General features: G+C 48.5%; 2 protein-coding genes across 3 annotated transcripts; both read right to left on the minus strand.

Annotated features, from left to right (window-relative positions):
* Window positions 1–543: 543 nt before the first annotated feature.
* Window positions 544–2659, minus strand: LOC101768467 (transcription factor GTE7). The gene is made up of 3 exons (XM_004976794.2): window positions 1401–2659; window positions 1132–1300; window positions 544–1048 (listed from the first exon to the last, which is right to left on the minus strand). Exons 1-3 carry the CDS (start codon window positions 2547–2549, stop codon window positions 984–986), a joined length of 1383 nt encoding a protein of 460 aa, XP_004976851.1. The 5' UTR covers window positions 2550–2659; the 3' UTR covers window positions 544–983.
* A 5832-nt stretch (window positions 2660–8491) lies between these two features.
* LOC101768863 (probable polyamine oxidase 2) lies at window positions 8492–14004 on the minus strand. 2 transcript variants are annotated; one of them, XM_004976796.4, is made up of 11 exons: window positions 13804–14001; window positions 13079–13396; window positions 10958–11070; window positions 10746–10834; window positions 10537–10650; window positions 10361–10448; window positions 10188–10273; window positions 9990–10092; window positions 9783–9880; window positions 9269–9698; window positions 8492–9178 (listed from the first exon to the last, which is right to left on the minus strand). In XM_004976796.4, the coding sequence occupies exons 2-11, from the start codon at window positions 13089–13091 to the stop codon at window positions 8861–8863; spliced, it is 1452 nt and encodes a 483-aa protein (XP_004976853.1). In that variant the 5' UTR covers window positions 13092–13396; window positions 13804–14001; the 3' UTR covers window positions 8492–8860. The 2 variants fall into 2 exon arrangements, with proteins under 2 accessions (XP_004976853.1, XP_014661040.1); XM_014805554.2 differs by having other exon boundaries at window positions 9269–9880; window positions 13804–14004.
* Window positions 14005–19330: the final 5326 nt, after the last annotated feature.

Genomic DNA, 19330 nt, shown 5'->3' on the forward strand with positions numbered 1-19330 from the left:
TGCATGAATTCAGTAGTCACTCGGCTATGCTCAAGTTATTGTGGACTTACAAGGGACACTGTTTCCATGAAGCTTGGTGCTTACAGACCTGCACAACTCATCAGCTAAGAAAACAACAATTCTCACCCATGGTAAGAAGTATATAGGCCAAAAGTTACCTGAAGGAACCCAGGGAATCATTAGATAAGACAAGACAACAGCAACGGCTCTTCGTTCCAATTTGCACCTCATCCTTTCTAAGCAATGGTGTTGCATCGATCAGTGAAAACTGAAAGCATGAAAGCCTTTGTTGCACGACTAATTTATCAGAAATTTCAACAGTGCTCAGCGCTTTTTACTGGCATTTCGCACCTCGAGAGGCTTCCTGAAATTCCAACAGCAGACCATAAATTCTAAAGTTACCAGATTATAACCGACAGATTCACAGATTTGTGATAGGCAACAGAGCAGAACAGGCGTATCTGAGGGGGCAATTTTCACAAAGCATGCATCAACAATAAACACGGGTTTGCATGTCCACTGAAACTTATCTCAAAGCTCATCTATCCAAAATGATAAATAAATTCATCAATAGCCATCACCAAACAAAGATACTGCATTGTTAACTTTAATACCACACTTAATGTCATGCACAACTCGTTGATAATCAACTACATAAAAGAGCTGCACCGGAACAACTGTACTACTACAAAGAACACAGACACTAGGCCTAGCCACCTTCATTAATCAACTACTATAAACGCCCCAGTACCTTCCGGCTTCCGCCTGCAACTTATATATACATGTCTCCATCTGTGCTATCAGATACTCACAAAGCCCATCTATTATCTACTAACTATGTTAACTACTAAAACGAAGCAGACACCCACATCTCAGAAAAACAGCTTACAGAATACCTGCAATTCCTCTAACTCTACTCAAATCACCCAAGAACAAGAACTCACACTATCCAACCCTTAATCCTATGGTTACAACGACCTCCCCTAAGCCAAAGAGTGAGCATTCCCAGCTCCTGAGGCACTGTCCCCTGAGCTCCCTGAATCTGAACCTGTAAACGAATGCAAATCAATGTCAAAACTCAGTTCATGAAGTTGGAATTTTTTTAAGTACAAAATGGTGGCTTGATCATACCACTGGATGATGAGGATCCACTGCCAGAAGCACCAGAGCCACTTGCAACTTCAGCATCCTTCTCGATCTCCATTGACTGGTAAGTGGCTGTTGGCATCTCATCCCCAATATCTACATACTCATCAACTTGCTCGGCCAATGTAGTGGTCTTCGTAGGGTTCTCACTCTCCTGTAAGCAACACAAAACAACAGACTAGCATGAGATCCCAATTCATTCAATGACTAGCTTAAACCAAAAAAACAAAACCTCATGCTCCAATAGTCATTACCGCATCATCATTGCCAACCAATGTAGCCACACCATTCACTGGTGCAATGTCATCCTCAGCCCCAGCAGCACTTGCGACATCAGCAGTGCCTCCATTCACCATTGCAGCTCGCTTACTCTTCTTGAGGGCCTTGTTGAAGTTGGTGACGAATCGATCAAGCTCCCACTGTGTCTCAACATCCATCTCATCAATATCCAGCTCAATCTCATCCCCAAGCATCTCTTGATTGCTGTTCCTCTTGCGCACAATCTGCAGCACATTATGCATCTTCTCTTCAGGCAAGCTCTCGAGCCCCAGCCTCAGCAAGTTCTTCTCCTCCAGGCTCATCTCCCTCTTGTTAGGCTCCCTCGCCTTCGGCTTCCGCATCTTCACGTTCCCAGTCCTCGGCTTCACCTTCGCCTCAACAGTCGGTGGAGGTGGCAATTCGGCTGGCACTGGCTTTGGCGGCTCAAGGCGCTTGCACTCTTCCTCGAACCAATCGACCGCCGCTTTGTACATCTTCTCGAAGGACGCGAGGAGGGCGCCAGCGAACGTGTGGACCTCGTGCCCGACCGGGTTGTACCGGAGCGCGTTGGAGAAGGTGAGGCGGACGTCGCCCGCGAAGGCGTCGTGCGAGGCGTACCTCCCGGCGGCGAGGTTCTCCTTGACGGTGCCGAGGTCCATGGGGCTCTTGATGACGGTGTGGTAATCGTGGAGGCCGAGGCGCTCCACCTCCACGGGCGCGTTGAACCACACGCTCCGCTTGTCCTTGCGCAGCTTGGTGAGGATCTGCCCGCACCGCTTTCGCATCGCGCCCCAGAGCTTCGCGGGAGGCGCGGGGAGAAGCTCCCGGCGCGGCGGGTGGCCCTGCTGCCGCACCTGCCACGTATCGATGCGGGAGAGGAGGGCGCGGACCTGGCCGAGCTCGCCGGCGAGGCGGTCCCGGAGCGCGCGGGCCTCGCGGTGGCCCAGGGACCCCGGGCGGAAGGTGACGTAGCCGGCCGCCGGCGAGGCCGCCGCCGCCGCCCGCGCCTTCGGCCCGTCGCCGCGCGGGGGGTGCGGGGGGTGGTTGGGGCTAGGGTTGGGGGGAATGGGCGCGAGCGGGGCGCGCCCCTCTCCCCAGCTGTGGTGGTGCGCCCCGCTCCGGCCGGCGAGGAGGGCGGACGCCATCGCCGGCGAGGGTTCCGCGCGCGAGCGAGCTCGATTGGGGGCTGGGGCGCTTGCAATTTTGGATCCGAACCCCGGGACGGAGCACGGGGAGGAGCCGAGGAGGAGGGGGGCGGAGGCGACGGGATATTTTTTCGTGGCGGGCGGCCCGCCGACTGCGAGAGAGGAGGGATCCGCACCGTTGGTGTGGGGAGTGGACGGCTCGGATGGTTGGAGTTGCTTTTGGGCGTGGGAATCGTTGCGTGACCGTGGACGCAATGGTTTGACGGGGTCGTTGGAGCACGGGTCCCTGTCACGTGGGGTCGGGCGTGAGATGGGGTCCGTGCCTCAGTGAGTGGTGGACGCAACGGTTGGGAGGGTGTGGAAACCGGTAATGCGCGGGCTTGGGAGCTGAGTTTTGTTTTCGCGGGAACCCGGGCTTCGACTGTTGGCGCCTTATTTTGTATCCTACGAAAAGATAGTCAAAACCAGGAGCAAGTGTTGGTGTGGCACCACCATGATAGAACTCGATTCTCCAGGAGTCCACAGGTACTGAGCTAGTGAGCTTTTGGCACCCATGTACTCACATGTTGATAGGATAGGCCGCCATGTACACGATCCATGTGAGTTGTGAGCGCCGTATGCGAAATGCGATGCTGGGCATCGACCATCTTTTGTTGCTTTCGAATCCGAGCAAAAGCATGCGTGCCAAAAGCACCAAGCAGAATCATCTGTGTTGTGCTGAGGAAGCCGCCCATGTGATGTGTGTGTGGCCCTTGTGTTCGAAAAGCATGCCGTCGGCCAGCACCGCAAGGTACATTGCATAGGGCGGCGGGATCGTCAAGTGCCGCCGCAGCTGGCGATCGACGAACAGATCGAGCGTCCGTGCCTCAGGCTCCCAACCTCGACGAGAGCGTACGCGGGCGTGCCACCGGTAGCCCAAGGTGTAGGACAGTACGTACGCGCCCGCGGCGTGCTTCGGCGTGGTGAGATAGTAGAGATGTAGCTGGGATTCAGCAACGTTTCAACCCCCAACCGTGCACCATTTCGTTAGCTTGATCGTCGCCAAGACGCCGACGAAACGGAACAAACTGAGAACCATTTACCGGTGCTCATTGTCTCATTGAAGCATTCCAAGTGTATGTTACACCTTTATTAGTACGTAATTGGTATGGGTTTTTTTTTTGCGGGAACGTAGTTGGTTGCTACAAGCCTACAACATACTTTTGTTCATGTTCGAGCTCTGCGAGACTGCGACAGTGTAGCTCAAGTTTTGGCGAGGAGCCTTGGTGCGCAGCAGCGCGTAGGAGGGCAGCTCCACGGCAGCTGCCTCCTTCTCGTCCTCTGCTATCGTGTCCAGCATCCAATGCCAGCATCCTCGGGAGCGCGCGGCGGCGCCTGAGCATCGACGTCAGCTGCGACGGCGCGGCCTCGACGGCGAACCGGCGCCATGGCCGGCGTGAGCAATACCTCACTGAACTGGCAAATAAGCTAGCTCTGGACAGGTACGTGTGTTGTTGCCGAGCTGACCTTAAGGTGGGATCAGGTGTCAGGAAGTGTCAGGTAGCCATAGTTGCTGCCTCGCCTCACAATGGGTGAACTACAAACGTGGAGCCTACTCGCAATAAAAAACTCCATCTCAGCTACAGCTTCCAACCGGTGGCAGGAGCAAGCCATGCAACGGAGAGAGAAGTGCCAGGAGGGAGAAGACAGAGATTCAGCAAATTTTTATTACTTGTGGTCGACCGTAAGTGCACCTCAAGAGAATCTGGCTTAGGACACGTACAACGCTGAGACAACACCTGTCCGTATGCTGCCACGCAAGCCGATTGATCCGACGTGTGCTGCGATTAATGACGAGAGAGAGAGGAGAGCCGTCGTCTCAGGAGACGACGGCACGGGCTCGCGCTCCCAGGCCAAACGACCAGCACCATCGCCGTTGTACGCCTTCGTTGCTGGTCGACGACGACTCCCCTGGATCGGCTGCGGCAGCGGCGCGCTCGAAATTGGCTGCTTGGCGGCAAAATCAGTTCCCGGCGTGAAGCTTATCAGATGCGGCAGTATCAATGGAGCGCGGACGGACTTCACGACGCGGGGAGTGGACGCAACGACGGCTGCGAAGTGGAAGGGCCTCGGCGGCGGCGGCGGTGCCTGTTTGTGGTTCTGTTGCATCCTCCCCCGACGGGCGCCGCAGAATGGAGAGCCAAATCCATCTTGCAAAGTACGTGATGTTTGTGCTTGCTCGTTTGTTTTACTTCAACATCACCGATGCAAATATAGAGAGAGTGAAGATGGTGTAGATCTCTTTTTCAGCTTCTGAATTTTTACATCCTGGTGTCTGCAAATCTGAAATGTAGATCTATGTTTCTAATTTTATGATTCAGAATATATGATGAAGTTGAAATCATGGCCTATCGCTTTTGTTTATTGGTTGTTCTTTGGTCATAGAAAGCTTGGTTCAGTTAGTTGTTTCATTGGCTGTTTGATTCAGAATATGATGAAGTTGAAATCATGGCCTATCGCTTTGTACTGCTGAGCATCCCAGCAGTTCAGGACATGTTAGTACTACTAACTTACTTAGCACCTCAGGAACACTTAGCAAATTGGATCTATCTGAAGTGTTTTTATATCTGTTATTTTCATATATTTTTTATGTTAGCTGATGTATTAACCAGGGTTTAGGGTATACAAAACCAAAATTATGACCTACATTGTAATGGTATTGCAACTTTACTGAATCATATCATGTATTCGGAGTACCTATTGATGTAAATACATATTATATTTATATTTTTTTCTAAAAGACTTATGCGACTCAATTTAATATATCATACATTTTCTCATTTGAGCACCAAATAGCTGCAAAGATCAAATATACACTTGATTACCGTTTCTATGAATGAATTAAATATCTTGCAGACAGCTAAATAGACAACTCATTGTCTAACGTGGCAAAGTGCCTATATGGTCCATTCCTACAATGGCTAAGGTGCATTCCTGTAGCAGCATTTATTGATTAATGCTACTTTTTTAGTCCATTGTAGCTGCCCTAGGAGGTTGTCGATCTGGGGGATCTTTATATAGTGTAGACGTGTAGTGCCACAGTGGCAGCTTACACGTCTTTGCCGCCATGATGGCTTCCTGCGGTCACACGATTAATGGAGAAACTTAACTGGAAACTGAATCGAAAATGAAAGGCTGTTTGGAGGCAACAACGTAACAGGTGGGTTGAGCGAGGTTAGACAATATCGACCAAGCTTGAGTGATCATAGCAGTGCCCAGAGAAGATGGGTCATTAGTAGTCAATCATCAGGCAGTGTCTGCACCGGAAACAAAAACGACGTGCCACGTAACGTTTCTGTCATGACATCCATGATCTGAAAAATCTTGAATTGAAGCATGGAAGCCTTGCGCTGCCTTCAGGAAGGCTGTCCCAATTCAGACTGCGTGCACCTGAGTTCTCAAATAAAATTGTATTCCATGCAGCATCAAAAGAAAAAATAAATAACAAAAAACTATTGAAATATTCATTTGCATTGGCGTGTTGATACACAAACTTCACCACAGCAAATGCCCTAAACATATTTAGTCGGTTATGTTGCGCCGAAACGGCCTAGCTAGGATAGAGAGATAAATGTCGATTCGATCCCTTCATTCTGAATTTTCTGATAGACTGGTCTAGTGAGGTATCCTCAATGGGAGGGCAAGGCTCCTTTCAACTCCTTTTGGAGATTGATTGCAAGGAGTTGCCTGTCCCTGTATCTAACTGCAAAGTGTCCTTTGGGATTTGGACACTGCTTGCCTCGAGCCCGTGGATTGGTGCCCTTCCATACTGTATCGCCAAGGCTGCTTGCGTAACGCGTAGTACAACACGTTATTTTCCAGCAGATCAGAGACCAAGTTGCCAATGTCAGGCTCTCGGATTTGGAAGCCCTGTTTCTTTGACAACTCATATGCGGAGACATGCTCAAATACCTGAGAGCCTGAAATTGGCACATGTCACTGTTCACTTGAGTACTAGACTGTAGACAAGTAGTACTACTAGACTGTAGAGTTGAATTAACTCATTTCTGTGGTACAGGCCCAACTCATTTGTATGTAAGATCTGGGCTTCTCATCTTGGGCCACCTCATCAGTTCTGGGTCTCCCGTTCACCAGCCCAACGCATCCCACGGATCCAACGGAATGGTCGGCTCATCGGCTGACTGATACAGTTGTGGCGACCCCGAGGCCAGAATTGCTCGCCGGCGGCTTGGCCCCCTTCCCCACCTTGCCACCTCCCTCCGACCGCCGACCGCCGCACCTCCGTCCCTGCTCCGCCCAGCTCGGGAAATGGCGTCTGAGGACAAGAGATCCAAGTCCGGCCCCTCCGCCGCCACCTCGCTGCCCCCTCCGCGTACGGACCTCTCGCCGGCCTCCTTCCCCCTGGACTCCCTCGGCCCTGAGTTAGTCGACGAGGTCCTCCTCCGCCTCCCTTCCTACGCCTCCCTTGCCCACGTCGCGCTCGCGTGCAAGCGCTACCTCGCACCGTCTGCTCCACCCAGTTCCGCCGCCGCTTCCGCGCGCTCCACCCTTTGATCTCCGCGGATCCGGCCAAATGAAGTGGCGCATCCATGACTGTTTCCAGGGTCGTCTTCTGTCGACTACCTGCGTCAGCAACACTGGGGTGTTGGACTACAATCGCTCCATCACCATTTTCAGTCCAATCTCCAAGATCCTTGAGCCTGTGAGCGACCCACCTTCCGACCCGCATCTAGGTGCTGGATGGTCTCTGCGGAGCCTGTGTTTGGTACCGGGTGATTACAGAAACTCCACGGGCCTTCGAGTTGCTGGTTTTCAGAGGCGCCAGACACAGGTTCGTCTAGCTGTGTACGAGTCACGCACCTGTCAGTGGAAGTTTTATCCGTGGACCGATTTGATTATGCCACCGCAAAAATGAGAGTGGCTATTATAATCCTCCTATGCATGCTTGTGGATGTGTATACTGGAAGTATCGTAATGGAAACCAGATGCTTTAGGTTGGATTGTTGCACGATGGAGTTGTCAACCCTCACTCTCCCGCCTGGAGCTGTGATGGGCATGCCTTGGTCTACCGGGGAGACAGAGGACGGAGAACACTGCTTGGTGTGTGTTGTACATGCTGCGACAGAGGATGAGTTGCACGTGTGGATTCGCAGTGACAGCAACGGTGTTTGGGAGCTAAAGCAACAAGAACCATTGCGATCAAAAGCAGGCATTCAGACGCTAGTGCGTGAAGTACGAGTAATTGTGGATGGAATCGTGGTTCTGTGTTTGGATGACCCTTCGATAGCCCCTACTCATGTTGCTCTTAACGTGACAACATTGCAAGTGGAGGCGGAAACCTACTGTCGTGGCGTAGCTTTTCCGTACATCATGCCATGGCACTTGGCAGTGCTCACATGAAGGGATGATACCAACATGCTTTCAAGTTTCAAAATACTGTCCTGATATAGTACACTAAGCCTACTTTGTTCACGTAAATGAGCATTATATGGTTCTAAAATATGTTTACTTAATTGGCATTGTGTATGTTTTACAGTTGGCAAGGACAAGTGGGATCAAATCAAAACGGCGTCTGATGTTGTATAATCAAGGCTTTGAGATTATGTGCCTTTGCATTTCAATTGAGCTGAAGTTCCAGAAAACAAGGACAACTTGTATTGTTATGATCTGAAGGTTGCTATTAGTTTTAGTGTACTGTACTTTCAGAAGATTGTTATGATCTGAAGACTGCTAGTTAGTTTTAATGTGCTGTACTTTCCGAAGATTTAACTCAGCTAAGTGCATGATTTGTCTTTTCTTTTAAAAAATATTTGCATCCATGTACATGCTTCGTATTCAGGAATTTGCTTAACCTGCCATCATATATAACCAAAGTTCCAACTAGTTCCAGCTGGGATTGGAGAGTGGAGAACGCATATAGAAAGAAAGAAACGACAAGATTCTTATGAGAAACAAAAATGGCACGTTCAAACCTATCTATTCTCAGAGCCAACAATGGGCGAGACCGGCAGAGAGATACCAATCCCTTAATACTCCAAACAGTTATATGTGTATTACAGTGTTCATCATAAATAAGACATCTTCTACGAAGACGGCCTGATAACTCTCCTGTTACTTGATCAGAACCCAATATACATAAGGGTTCCCGCACACTTAGTTTAATATGGCACACCGCACAAGTAATGTTGACACATGCCTCATGCAGAGGAGAAGCAAGGAGTTTCTTTCTCCTTGTACTGCCTCCCTTGAGCAATCAGTGGGATGCCCAACGTACTCACAGGTGCTAATCGCATAAACAACTGCTGATCCGCTTAGAGCCGAGAGATGAGCAGCGGGACAGAGACAGGGCTGTCCTCGCCCATGGCAGGGTGGCACATCTCCAGCATGTCCAGCTCCCTGAACCGCTCCAGAACCCGCATCTTGCACTCCTCAGCTGCCATGACACCAGTGGAGAAGGCGCCGTGCACTGTGCCTGTGTACTTGACACTTGTAGCCTCCCCTGCGAAGAACAGGTTGTCCACAGGGATGCGCAGCTTCTCGTACAGGTCGCGGGGTTTATTCACCCCATCAAACGTGTAGGAACCAAGCGTGTTCTCATCCGAGCCCCAGTGTGACACCAGGTAATTTATCTGCAATAAATTTTTCAGCAACATGGTTGTCAGAAATGCCCTAGCAGGATTCTTTGATTATTGTAGTTGACATAGTGTTGACAAACTAACCGGCTCAGCTGCATTAGGAAGGATCTTCTTCAACTGGGAGAAGGCGAATTGGGCAGCTGCCTCATCAGACATCTTTTCGATATCACGAGCAAGGCGGCCAGCAGGCATGTAAACGAGAACAGGGTGGCCTGTTGCCTTGTGAAGGTTAAGGAAATAGCTGCATCCATACGTGCTTGAGGAAACGACCCCAAGGAACTCCACGTTAGGCCAGAAAACCTGGCTGAAGTGAAGAACAATTTTATTCTCAATTCCAACTGAAAGTTCTCTAACTGCTTCTTCCTTCCACTCTGGCAGTCTCGGCTCAAATTTAATAGTGTTTGCTTTCAGAACACCCAATGGAACAGCGACTACTGCAGCATCAGCAACAAATGTTTTGCCACTGCTTACAGTAACCTCTACCCTGTTCCTGTGGCGAACAATTTCAACAACCCTAAAGAAAATAGAAGGATCAGTACTGAAGGAATGGCAGACAAAACTGCTGCTTAGCAAATGAATAAGAAAATGACATCCATACTTATGGTTGAGGCGTATATCTAAGCCTTTTGCCAGAGTATTTATAACTGGACGATATCCACGAACCATGAGGCCATGGCCACCTGGAAGCAGCACCTCCTGCACCCCACAAACATGTCATACATAAAGCACAGGATTTCATCATGTGCAAGTGCAACTGTGCAAGTATACTGACCACTCCAGGCACTAAAGGGGGAAAAAAACATACCTGGTCCCAACCCTGTAGTGAGATTGAATCGGCATCAGTGGCAAACCAACCCTCCATACGGCACAAATACCACTGAAGAACTTCATGAGCAATCCCTTCTTGCCTGTTGTAAAGTGTAAACACATGAAGAAGCCAGTAAAAATGACCGGTATGTTTGTGCTGACAGCTGGAGAAATGCAGAAATTGGATAGTACAAACCTCAAGTGCGGATGTCTATCCATAACAATTGAGATGGCTTTTGCGATAGACATATCTCCATTGGTTTCTTCCCTCAATTTGCCAGTCTGCACAGAAGTGGGTAAATCAGACAAAATAAACTATACCTAAAATCAACAGGCACCAGTGCACCACTGATTGAAAGGAGGGAGTACCTCTTCCAGTATGGCCTCAAACACCTTTCCAATCTTTTGTACTAACTCCTGTGGTACTTGATGCCCATCAGTGTCGTAGAGTGCATAACTGAAAGGCAATAGAACAAGTTAGATCCCATCATTGGTTCCATCATCTCTCAAAGTATTTATAAAACAGCCCAGATGCAAAGTTTTACCTCTCCAAATCATGATCAAACAGAACAGAATCATCTCCACTCGTGCGGTACAGTGGCAGTCCAAGCCTCCCAATTATTGGTGCTAAGGGATTTTCTTCACAGACACCATGAAGCCTGATTATTAAAAAGGTGAAGAAAAACTGTTCATAACATTCCTTCAAGATAAACTTTTGTTGAAAGTTTTTTTTTAAAAAAAGAATGAAACTCACCAAGATGCTCCCAAATCGACAGGAAACCCAAAAGAGTAGTCGGTGTGAACTCTGCCACCTATCCTATCACGGGATTCCAGGAGAATAACCTGGAATGCATCACAACAATTGAAATGCATTATAAAAGGGTCATATCATTTTCGCCAAAGAAATACAAAGGTCGCCGTCACACCACCAACATGAGAAGATGACCATAAGTAGCATTACAATACCTGGAAGGATGCATTTCTGAGCGCATCAGCAGCAGCAAGCCCTGCAAACCCACCACCAATAACAATAGCAGATGGTGTGTGTGACTTTCTCCTAACATTTTCACCATATGAACCTGACACAAAGACAAAATAGAATGTTTTATCTCAGAAAAGGTGACACAGGTGTGTTCAGAAGTACAAGTTTAGTTATATTTATTTATCACATATTGATAAGGAGTAATAAGTTTCAAATACATTTCTGGTCAAATTCATTATTCCAGCAGTACCACCATTTGGACACATAGACCAGAAGGAAATAAAAGTGGATGGCTTCTGCTTTTCTGACTATATAAGAAAGTTGTGGAAACATTGTCATGTCCATTACTGCTACAGTGTTTGGATGACATACAAACCTGTTCAATGTCAATTTTCTACAGATTTTGATGCAATTGGATGGTTGCTTATCTGGTGGGGTTTAGCGTTAAGACAGATAGATTGCTCCGAAGAGCGGAAAGGGGAAGTTTCTACCTCCAAATGATAAAAGACCAGTTCATACAGAAATAACATAAAAGAAGCCTACCAAGTGGAGAATATTGCCGATATCGCCTGTTCTTCTCACATCAACCCTCCTCTACCCCCCTCCACCATGGAGGGTTAGTAGTGAGGCATGTTCCCCTGTCTCAGAACAATGATGATGAGGTAAGACAGGACAATTTAAGATTTTCGCTTATCCTTCCCAATTTAGGTGAGGCCTGAATTGGTCTGTATTAACTGTGGGTGCTCTGACATGAGATACTCTTGACTCTTCCAACATTTTCATAGCAAGCATAACACAATCATCTAGCAGCTTTCCTGCCTGGTTCGTTTCAAAGAAAAAAAGAAAAACATAATCATCTAGGTTTGGACAGGACACAAGGTCATTTAGTCATTGCCTCATTGGTACACTCTTCTAGCTTACGTTCGGACGAGATGGGCAATTAATCTTAAGGTAAAGAAGCGTGGCATGTCTTGAGGCTAATGTTTGTCTTGGCATTACAAGTTACTTGGTAGGATTGTGGTAGGTAACTCTAGTAGAGACCCCAATATCGGATATGCTTTGGGACACTAAAAAAACAGCACAACTTTAATGGTCACCAAGCATATCTCATCTAAGGCCAGCAGGCACAATGAAATGCACTTAGACCCAAAAGTAAATACCCCTGTATGTGTGACAATTAAGCAAAAGCACTATGTACCAATAATGTAACAGCTACATGCAAATTGCAGCATCAGAGGACAGTGAACAATTAAACAATGACATCCACTAAGCAACATTATCATACACTAGTCTATCCATGTCCGTGTGCATGACAATGACGTGGGTCGCGCATGCATGGAATGAAGCATGGCACTTAACAGGAATGTCATATCACTTCACGGCATATGCTTTTTCCTGTAATCAAATTTTGTGGTAATCAATATATGCTAAAATTCCCGTGCTGTGAGACAGTGGTAGGCTTGTGAGAGCAATTACTTTACTGATACGAGGTCTCTTCTAACCTCATTATTTTGAAAAACCACAAGAGTCTACAAATCCACAAGGACATGGACTTGTTCTTGCCATGAGCTACTAGGTCAAATCCTAGAAGCTTCCAAGTGGTCGGTCCCCTCTTGCGTGAGATATTGGTATACCAAGTGTAAAGTGTGGACAGCTATACTCTTTGTTTTTCCCTTCCTACCACCGACAAATGAATATGAAACTTCATGGTTCATGGCCCTTTCATCGGGCCCATGCAGCACTACCAAACAACCATAAGAACCTCGAATCTTTTGGGTTATCGAAACAAGTTTTTTTAAACAAGATCAGAAGCTAATTAAGGTGGAGAAATTCAATTTTGCCACAAAATTACCAGAAAGGGCATGTGATCCAGCAAATGTACACCTAACAACAGCCTAACAACGTCATGTCATATAATAAACAAGAACGGATCCACAAGTTATTATAAGCCTACAATTCTTCACCTGAGTAGCTTTAATAATTCGCATCTATACAAGATATATTTTCCTTTTACCAACGAAAACTTAAAATTGGAAGAAAAATCAATCTGTCAACTAGAAGCCCCACAATTCAAAGAGCTCTGGGAGGAGAAGTAAGAAACTTACTGTTGTTCGCCATCTGTGCAGCTCTGTTCTTCTCCTTCACGATTACTACTTGAATTAGGATTGGACGGATTTAACAACTGAGGGGAGAAATGCAGCAGGAAGATGAGGAGGCAGGCGACGTAGTGGTTCGAGTTCGAGTTGAGTCCCAGGTTCACGAAACAGTTCATGCAGCCGTGCAGCCGGATCGCCGCAGCCCTCCTAGGAATTCACGGTTCCCCCTCTCTTATCTCACACAGCCTTCCAGTGTGCCCCCGATCCCATCAATTTTCAGCCGATTCGGTTGCGGGGCAGAGGAAAACTCCGGCGGGGCAGGCACAACTGCAGAATCAGAGGAATCAAAACAGTCAGCTCATCACAAAACTTGATCTCACCGCTTCTATCACACACAAACGCTTCGCGGCAGGCGAAAATCGCTACCGAATCGAAGGATTCGCTGCAATTTTGGAGGGGAAGGCGTGTTCCTCTGAAGCAATCAATCTGGGCCGAGCAAATACAAAATTCGCCACGCAACCCGCGGGAACCGACCCGGAATCCCGTCCCCCGAAAGCCACCAAATCGCCAAGGCGATCGATCGAGCAATCCAGGGACCCAGGCCCCCCAAAAGAAACAAAACAAAAACAAAAACAAAAAAGGAGTCCGTCCTTTACTCCCCGAAAACCAGGCTGGAATCACGCGACGCAAAGCGCAGACTCCTCGGGAAAATCACGCAACAGTGCAACACCCACCTTCAAAACTCGGTTCAGGACTCCGTCCACCAATCGGATCGAGTCGCACCCAGAAACCTAGCGGGGGCCGAAGAGCTGGAGATTTTCGTCTCGGGGGATTCGGAGACGGGAGAGGGGAGGGAGAGTCCTCGCCTGCTGCTGTTTCCTGCCGTCTGGGGGAGCCTTTTTCGCCTTTGGATGGGTCGGGCCGGTGCGGCGATTGGGTGGAATTTGTAGCTTCGTTGGACGGCGAGGAAGGTCCCGTGCACTACCAGGTCACCTTACCCGCCATTCGGGGGTGGCCAGGGCCCAGCACCGCCGCCCCACCAAACCTGAGGCTGCCTTTCCTGAGCGTCTGATCTGGTTTGGACGGCCCTGATGCGCGAGGTGGCTGGACGCGTTGCAGACCACATGTGACAGGTGAGGCGATATTTTTTTTTAATTCCCAGTTTTATGCTCATGCAATCTGGCAGTAGCAGAAGGCGTCAATATATTTTTAAAATGCGCATCCCGGTTTCTAGAAGGATGCATGATGTGTGTGTATTTTCTTGCAAATGCTCTGTGGATAAACTTCTGGTAGTTACTACAGTAATAATGTTTGGAGCTAAGAGCGGGGTGTTGAGGTGAGCACGTATGATGGTGGCCGAGCAGGCAATGCATCCTGAATTAGAAGCTGATAAGCTACTAAAGATCTGAGCTCAATGTAGAAGGTTTAGGCGAGATGATCTCACCTGCAAACAAATAGGAAAAAGAAACGAGGGAATTAAGCTGGTGACATAGCATTCCACTGACACCATTTGCAAACATTATTTCAATCCTGCAGAGAGTCCTTTTCGCTCTCCTGAATGCGATGGCATTGCTTGCACGTTTGCGCACGGTGGTCGCGCACGCGGACACGAACACGTCCACCCGCGTCGTGCTCCGGTGCTTGTTTGTTGTTTGGCCGGCAGGGAGGGACGCGGGATTTAACAGCACAAAAACGACAGCGAAAGAGGCGTGTGTGGTGGTCATGGCACGGCCCACCTTGACACCGCTGTTCATCACCCTCTGTCGAGCTCAAGGCTCGAGCACGGCGAGGATCTCTATCTCTCGTCTCCTTTTCTGGACGGACCATGCACGCGATCAACATAAAAGTGTCGGCGGAAGAAGCATGTGTGGAGTATATGGTAGTGCGCTGCAGTACCGTATATTTGTTGGAATTCCACGTCCATGAATTCTTGTGGTAGAATCTATCCATATGAGTTTGAGTCTCCAACTCAATATGAGTGTTCCTGTTCCAAATTTTGTTGTGAGAAAAAATCAGTAAAAAAGAGCAAAAGATGTGCAGCAATGTATGCGCTTCCTGTTGCATGGCGGCATGCCCACAGCCACCATTCTCAGAGAGCAACCATCTCGCGAGGCTGGCGATTTTTTGTGATAAGAAGAGGATAGAGTCACAGAGAGTGGCTGTAAGTTTATGACTTCAACTCTTCCTTTTTGTCAATAAACATAGACACCCCCCGATACGGGGCCCGCCTGCTCACCGATTCCAGGACCTTCAGTATAGGTAGTAGATTTTAATGGTACGTGGTCCATTGATAATGAGATGCCCGTGATAATTCATCGACCTTGAATTCTCATGTCTCAAGATATACCGATCTTCCAAGGAGTATATGCCACGCCGCTCAGAGTATTTACTTTCATCATCAAGGATGAAATCGCGCTCCGACAGAGAGCTTGTGGAGCCCAGTTCTGTAGTTAACATGTCGTTGTCGGAAGATGAACAGGGAGAGATGAGAGTATTTATTTCCTATGTAATATAAGTTTCTGTAACTCTGTTTAAACTCTTCTCTTCTTATCAGATATGGCAGTGCTCCTGCCGTTTTAATGTTAAAAAAAAAGGATATACCGATCTAACTCTTGAAAGTGCCCATAATGAGTGTTCCAAATGTTCATGTCCACCTGCTAGGAGGTTGTGCATGCATTCTTCAACCGAATACGGACGATGATAAATTGATAGTATAGTTAAGCAGAGAATGGGGGAAAAATCAGACCACGCACGTCGTCGCGATTCCGATCCCGTCGTTTCCCTTTGGAAGATGGATGCGCATGTGCAGTTATTTGGCGGGTCTCTCCCGTCATTTTCCAAGGTCATCTCAGCCCTGCGTCTCCTTCCCAAGCACAGGGACGACGACTGAGCGACATGCTACAGCCTGCATGGCTTGCGTGTTGGCGCTTTTTTGGGCCGGTAAAACGTGCCAATCAGTAACACCAACAGCGCGACAGCGAGATGAAAACAACGTGCACTCGACTGCTGCCAAGTACTGACGCGCCGATAGCTAGTAGGTACACGCTGCGTGACACGCCTTTCGCTCTGGACCAATGAGAGCGTTACAAAACGGATCGAGCACAGTGTCATATCATATCGTATCACGATTCACGAATATGTATAAACAAACAAGCACGCGTGCGATTTCTAGCGATATGCTTCTGGCTCGAAAGGAAGCTGCTGCTGATGGGCTTGATTTTCTCACGTGCTAGATGGAAAAGGAGTTAGAGTAGCGTCACGTCTCTGTCGCAAAAGGAAAAACGTGATTCTGCCAACTGGCAGGCGATGGTGTTGTTTAAATGTTAATTAACATAAACTAATGACGAAAATACTTGTATAATTGAGGATTAATTTTATTAAACCTAATTAATCCAGAATAATGCTACAGTAAATATGTGCTAATCATAAATTAATTAGACTTACCCCTTGTTTACTTCCCTCCAAACTCCCAACTTTGACACTATGCAAAAAGAAGATTCCCCATCACATCAAACTTGCGGTACATGCATGGAGTACTAAATGTAGACGAAATCAAAAACTAATTGCACAGTTTTGTTGTACTTTGCGAGACGAATCTTTTGAGCCTAATTAGTCAATATTTGGACAATAATTCACAAATACAAACAAAACGCTACAGTGTCGCATTTATGGCAAAATGCCAATTTGGCACCTCCCAACTTGGGAAGTAAACAAGGGCTTAGTGGATTCGTCTCGTCAATCAGCCCTCATTTATGCAATTATTTTTATCATTAGTCTAACTTTAATACTCCTAATTAATATCAAACATCCGTTGTGACCCGGACTAAACTTTAACCTAAGTATCCAAAGACCCCTGAAACAAAACAGAGAGATGGTACATGGATGAAGCTCGATCGGCGCGGTCATGTGTGTTGTCGCCACTGGCACCGGATGCTTCCTTCTTCCAGCTTTCCCTAAAGCAGATGGAGCCTTCAGGTTTAAACTTCACGTTTATATAGAATGACTTACGAATCGGTTTGCACAAATATAGTAGCACCTCGCTTTTCTTAGTTTGGCGTTGCACATGGGGAAAACGAGCGAAGCTAGCAACTAGCGTGTGTCCTGGGGCCCGTACGTATGTGTGTGACGTGCCGGCGGGCCGGAGCAGTACGTGCTGCGTTGGCCAGGGCAGGACACACCGACAACAGCGCGCTTGTTGCATTGGCTGGTGATGGGCGTGGTGGCCTGGCCGGCTCGTATGGTCGTACCATCGGGCACCCGGTGCCGGTTGGGGGCAAGTCTCTCGTCGGCGCCCGCGTTGTCCGTGGCTGGCCGGTGGTGGCGGCAACAACCTCGCTAGACTTAGATCTGCTAATAAGCTTCTTTTTTGCTCGTGCAGCCTGCGCCAACGCAACGCCAGATCTTCTAGTTGTTTCAGGTGCGAGTAGGGCAGACGGTAGCGAATTGAAGATTTCCTAGCTAGCGTGATATGATTTCAGGGGGGCCATGCCCATGCATGGTCTCGTGCCAAATGATTTGGGTCGTGTAGCCTCCCCCCTCTCCTGTTCGCGAGTCAGGAACGCGCGCGGGACGGCTCGGAGAGACCATTGACAAATGGTCACGAACCTTATCACAATCCTGAGCACGGCCGGCGTGGCTGAAGCCCCGACAGCGCCGAGTGCGTGAGCGCCCTCGCACCCGGCGGCACCCCACACGCGGTGATCACGGAAGCAATCGCACGCAGCCGCGTCCGCGCACGGCGGGGCCGGGGAGTCCCCTTCTACCTTCCGAGACGTCCAAGACTCTAGCAGGTGGTGATGTCCCCGCGCCAACAACCACAACCCCCGTGGTTCTTCAGGGATCACATGCCGATGCGCCGCGGGTGCGCGCGGAATCACTCGGAGAGCCCGCACGCGTTCCGTGAATCGTGATGTGTGTGCTCCGCCGTTGCTTGCAACGCGTCGTGCCAAATGGCCGCGTGGCCGATGCTGCTACCACCGGGCGCGGGCGCGGGCGCGGTAATCGATCCGCGCGTACGAACGGCTCCCCGCGCGGCGAATCCCTGATTCCCTGGTCCTGTTGGTGCGGGAAACTCCCGTGTGAGGCTCCGGGCTCCAAGGCGGTGCCTACTGATCACTCCGTCCGCAAAGAGTGTCTTTAACTTTAAAATATATGGGCCTGTTCGCTTCAGCTTATAAGCTGGCTGAAAAGCTGAAACGGTTGATTTATTGTGAGAGGAAAACACTGTTTGGTGGCTGATAAGCCGACTAAAGAAGCTGAAGCGAACAGGCCCTATCTTTTTTACTTCTAATAAATATCAACTAATTAAAGTAGCACTTACACCAATAAAAAAATATATGGAGAAGCGTATAGAGCTAATCAAATGATCAATCAATGTTATTTCTCTGATTCCAATGTACGTGCATTTATTTAGGATCCATAAAATTAAACAGATAACACGATTTTCAATCACAACTGATATTAGTTATTAGGAGCAATATAAACATTTCTCGTTATTAGTAATGTTTTTAAATTTTCTAAATCAACACTCTGTGCGTGTGCGAGATAGAGGAAGCAGCTTGTATGCCTTGCTGGTTGATGCCACCACGCTCGATCCGCAGCGATCGACTCGATCGCCTGCCCATGCTGCTCGTGCTCCGTGCCAGTGTGCCCTGTGGGCGCGTTTGGCATCCTGATGAGGCTGGCCTGGCCCGTAGCAGGCCCTCTTGAGCCAGGCTAAGGAGGTGCAGCATCTTTTTGCATGGTCTTGTTTGGTAGGCTATTAAGTTAATCAGGCTATGTCTAGACTATGATTGGTAGCCTGCATGATGACGATATGCTTACCTTGCACTTAGGCATGGTAGCTTTACCACCGTATGTTCATACCATACTCCTCCTTTTCAATTTTATCTTTCCTTTCTCCGCTGAATCTCAGATCAAGTCGTTGCTCTGCTCACAATCTACAACACGAACGCATAGGAATCAAAGAGTACACATGATAACAGATGCCAGCTCCTTCACAGGCATTCGCACGAACACAAGGAGGACACCATCAAGTCGACTAACTCCGTCCCAATATTCCAACGAACAGGCAGAGAAATTCATCAATCGACACTCCTTTGAGATGAGAATATGTGGTCGCATCACATCGGAATTCGCTGCGTTGAAGGGCAGCACCTCGTACGACAATTCGAGCTCACGCAGCGGTGTGCGGCCATGAGCGCACTGACCAAGCTATTGTCGAAGTCATCGTCACCATGTCGATGAGCGGGCCACAAGCAA

Source organism: Setaria italica, chromosome VII (genome assembly GCF_000263155.2).
Source record: "Setaria italica strain Yugu1 chromosome VII, Setaria_italica_v2.0, whole genome shotgun sequence".
Taxonomy (NCBI): Eukaryota; Viridiplantae; Streptophyta; class Magnoliopsida; order Poales; family Poaceae; genus Setaria; species Setaria italica.

What these genes read in the sequence shown, in the direction of transcription:
- LOC101768467 (XM_004976794.2), bottom strand. Translation starts at nt 2,549, where the DNA reads ATGGCGTCCGCCCTCCTCGCCGGCCGGAGCGGGGCGCACCACCACAGC. An exon ending in TGGTTGGCAATGATGATGCG is followed by an intron (nt 1,301 to 1,400) that starts GTAATGACTATT and finishes TGTTGCTTACAG; the next exon opens with GAGAGTGAGAACCCTACGAA. An exon ending in TGGATCCTCATCATCCAGTG is followed by an intron (nt 1,049 to 1,131) that starts GTATGATCAAGC and finishes ATTCGTTTACAG; the next exon opens with GTTCAGATTCAGGGAGCTCA.
- LOC101768863 (XM_014805554.2), bottom strand. An exon ending in GTCGATTTGGGAGCATCTTG is followed by an intron (nt 10,651 to 10,745) that starts GTGAGTTTCATT and finishes TTTAATAATCAG; the next exon opens with GCTTCATGGTGTCTGTGAAG. An exon ending in TTCCTAATGCAGCTGAGCCG is followed by an intron (nt 9,179 to 9,268) that starts GTTAGTTTGTCA and finishes AATTTATTGCAG; the next exon opens with ATAAATTACCTGGTGTCACA.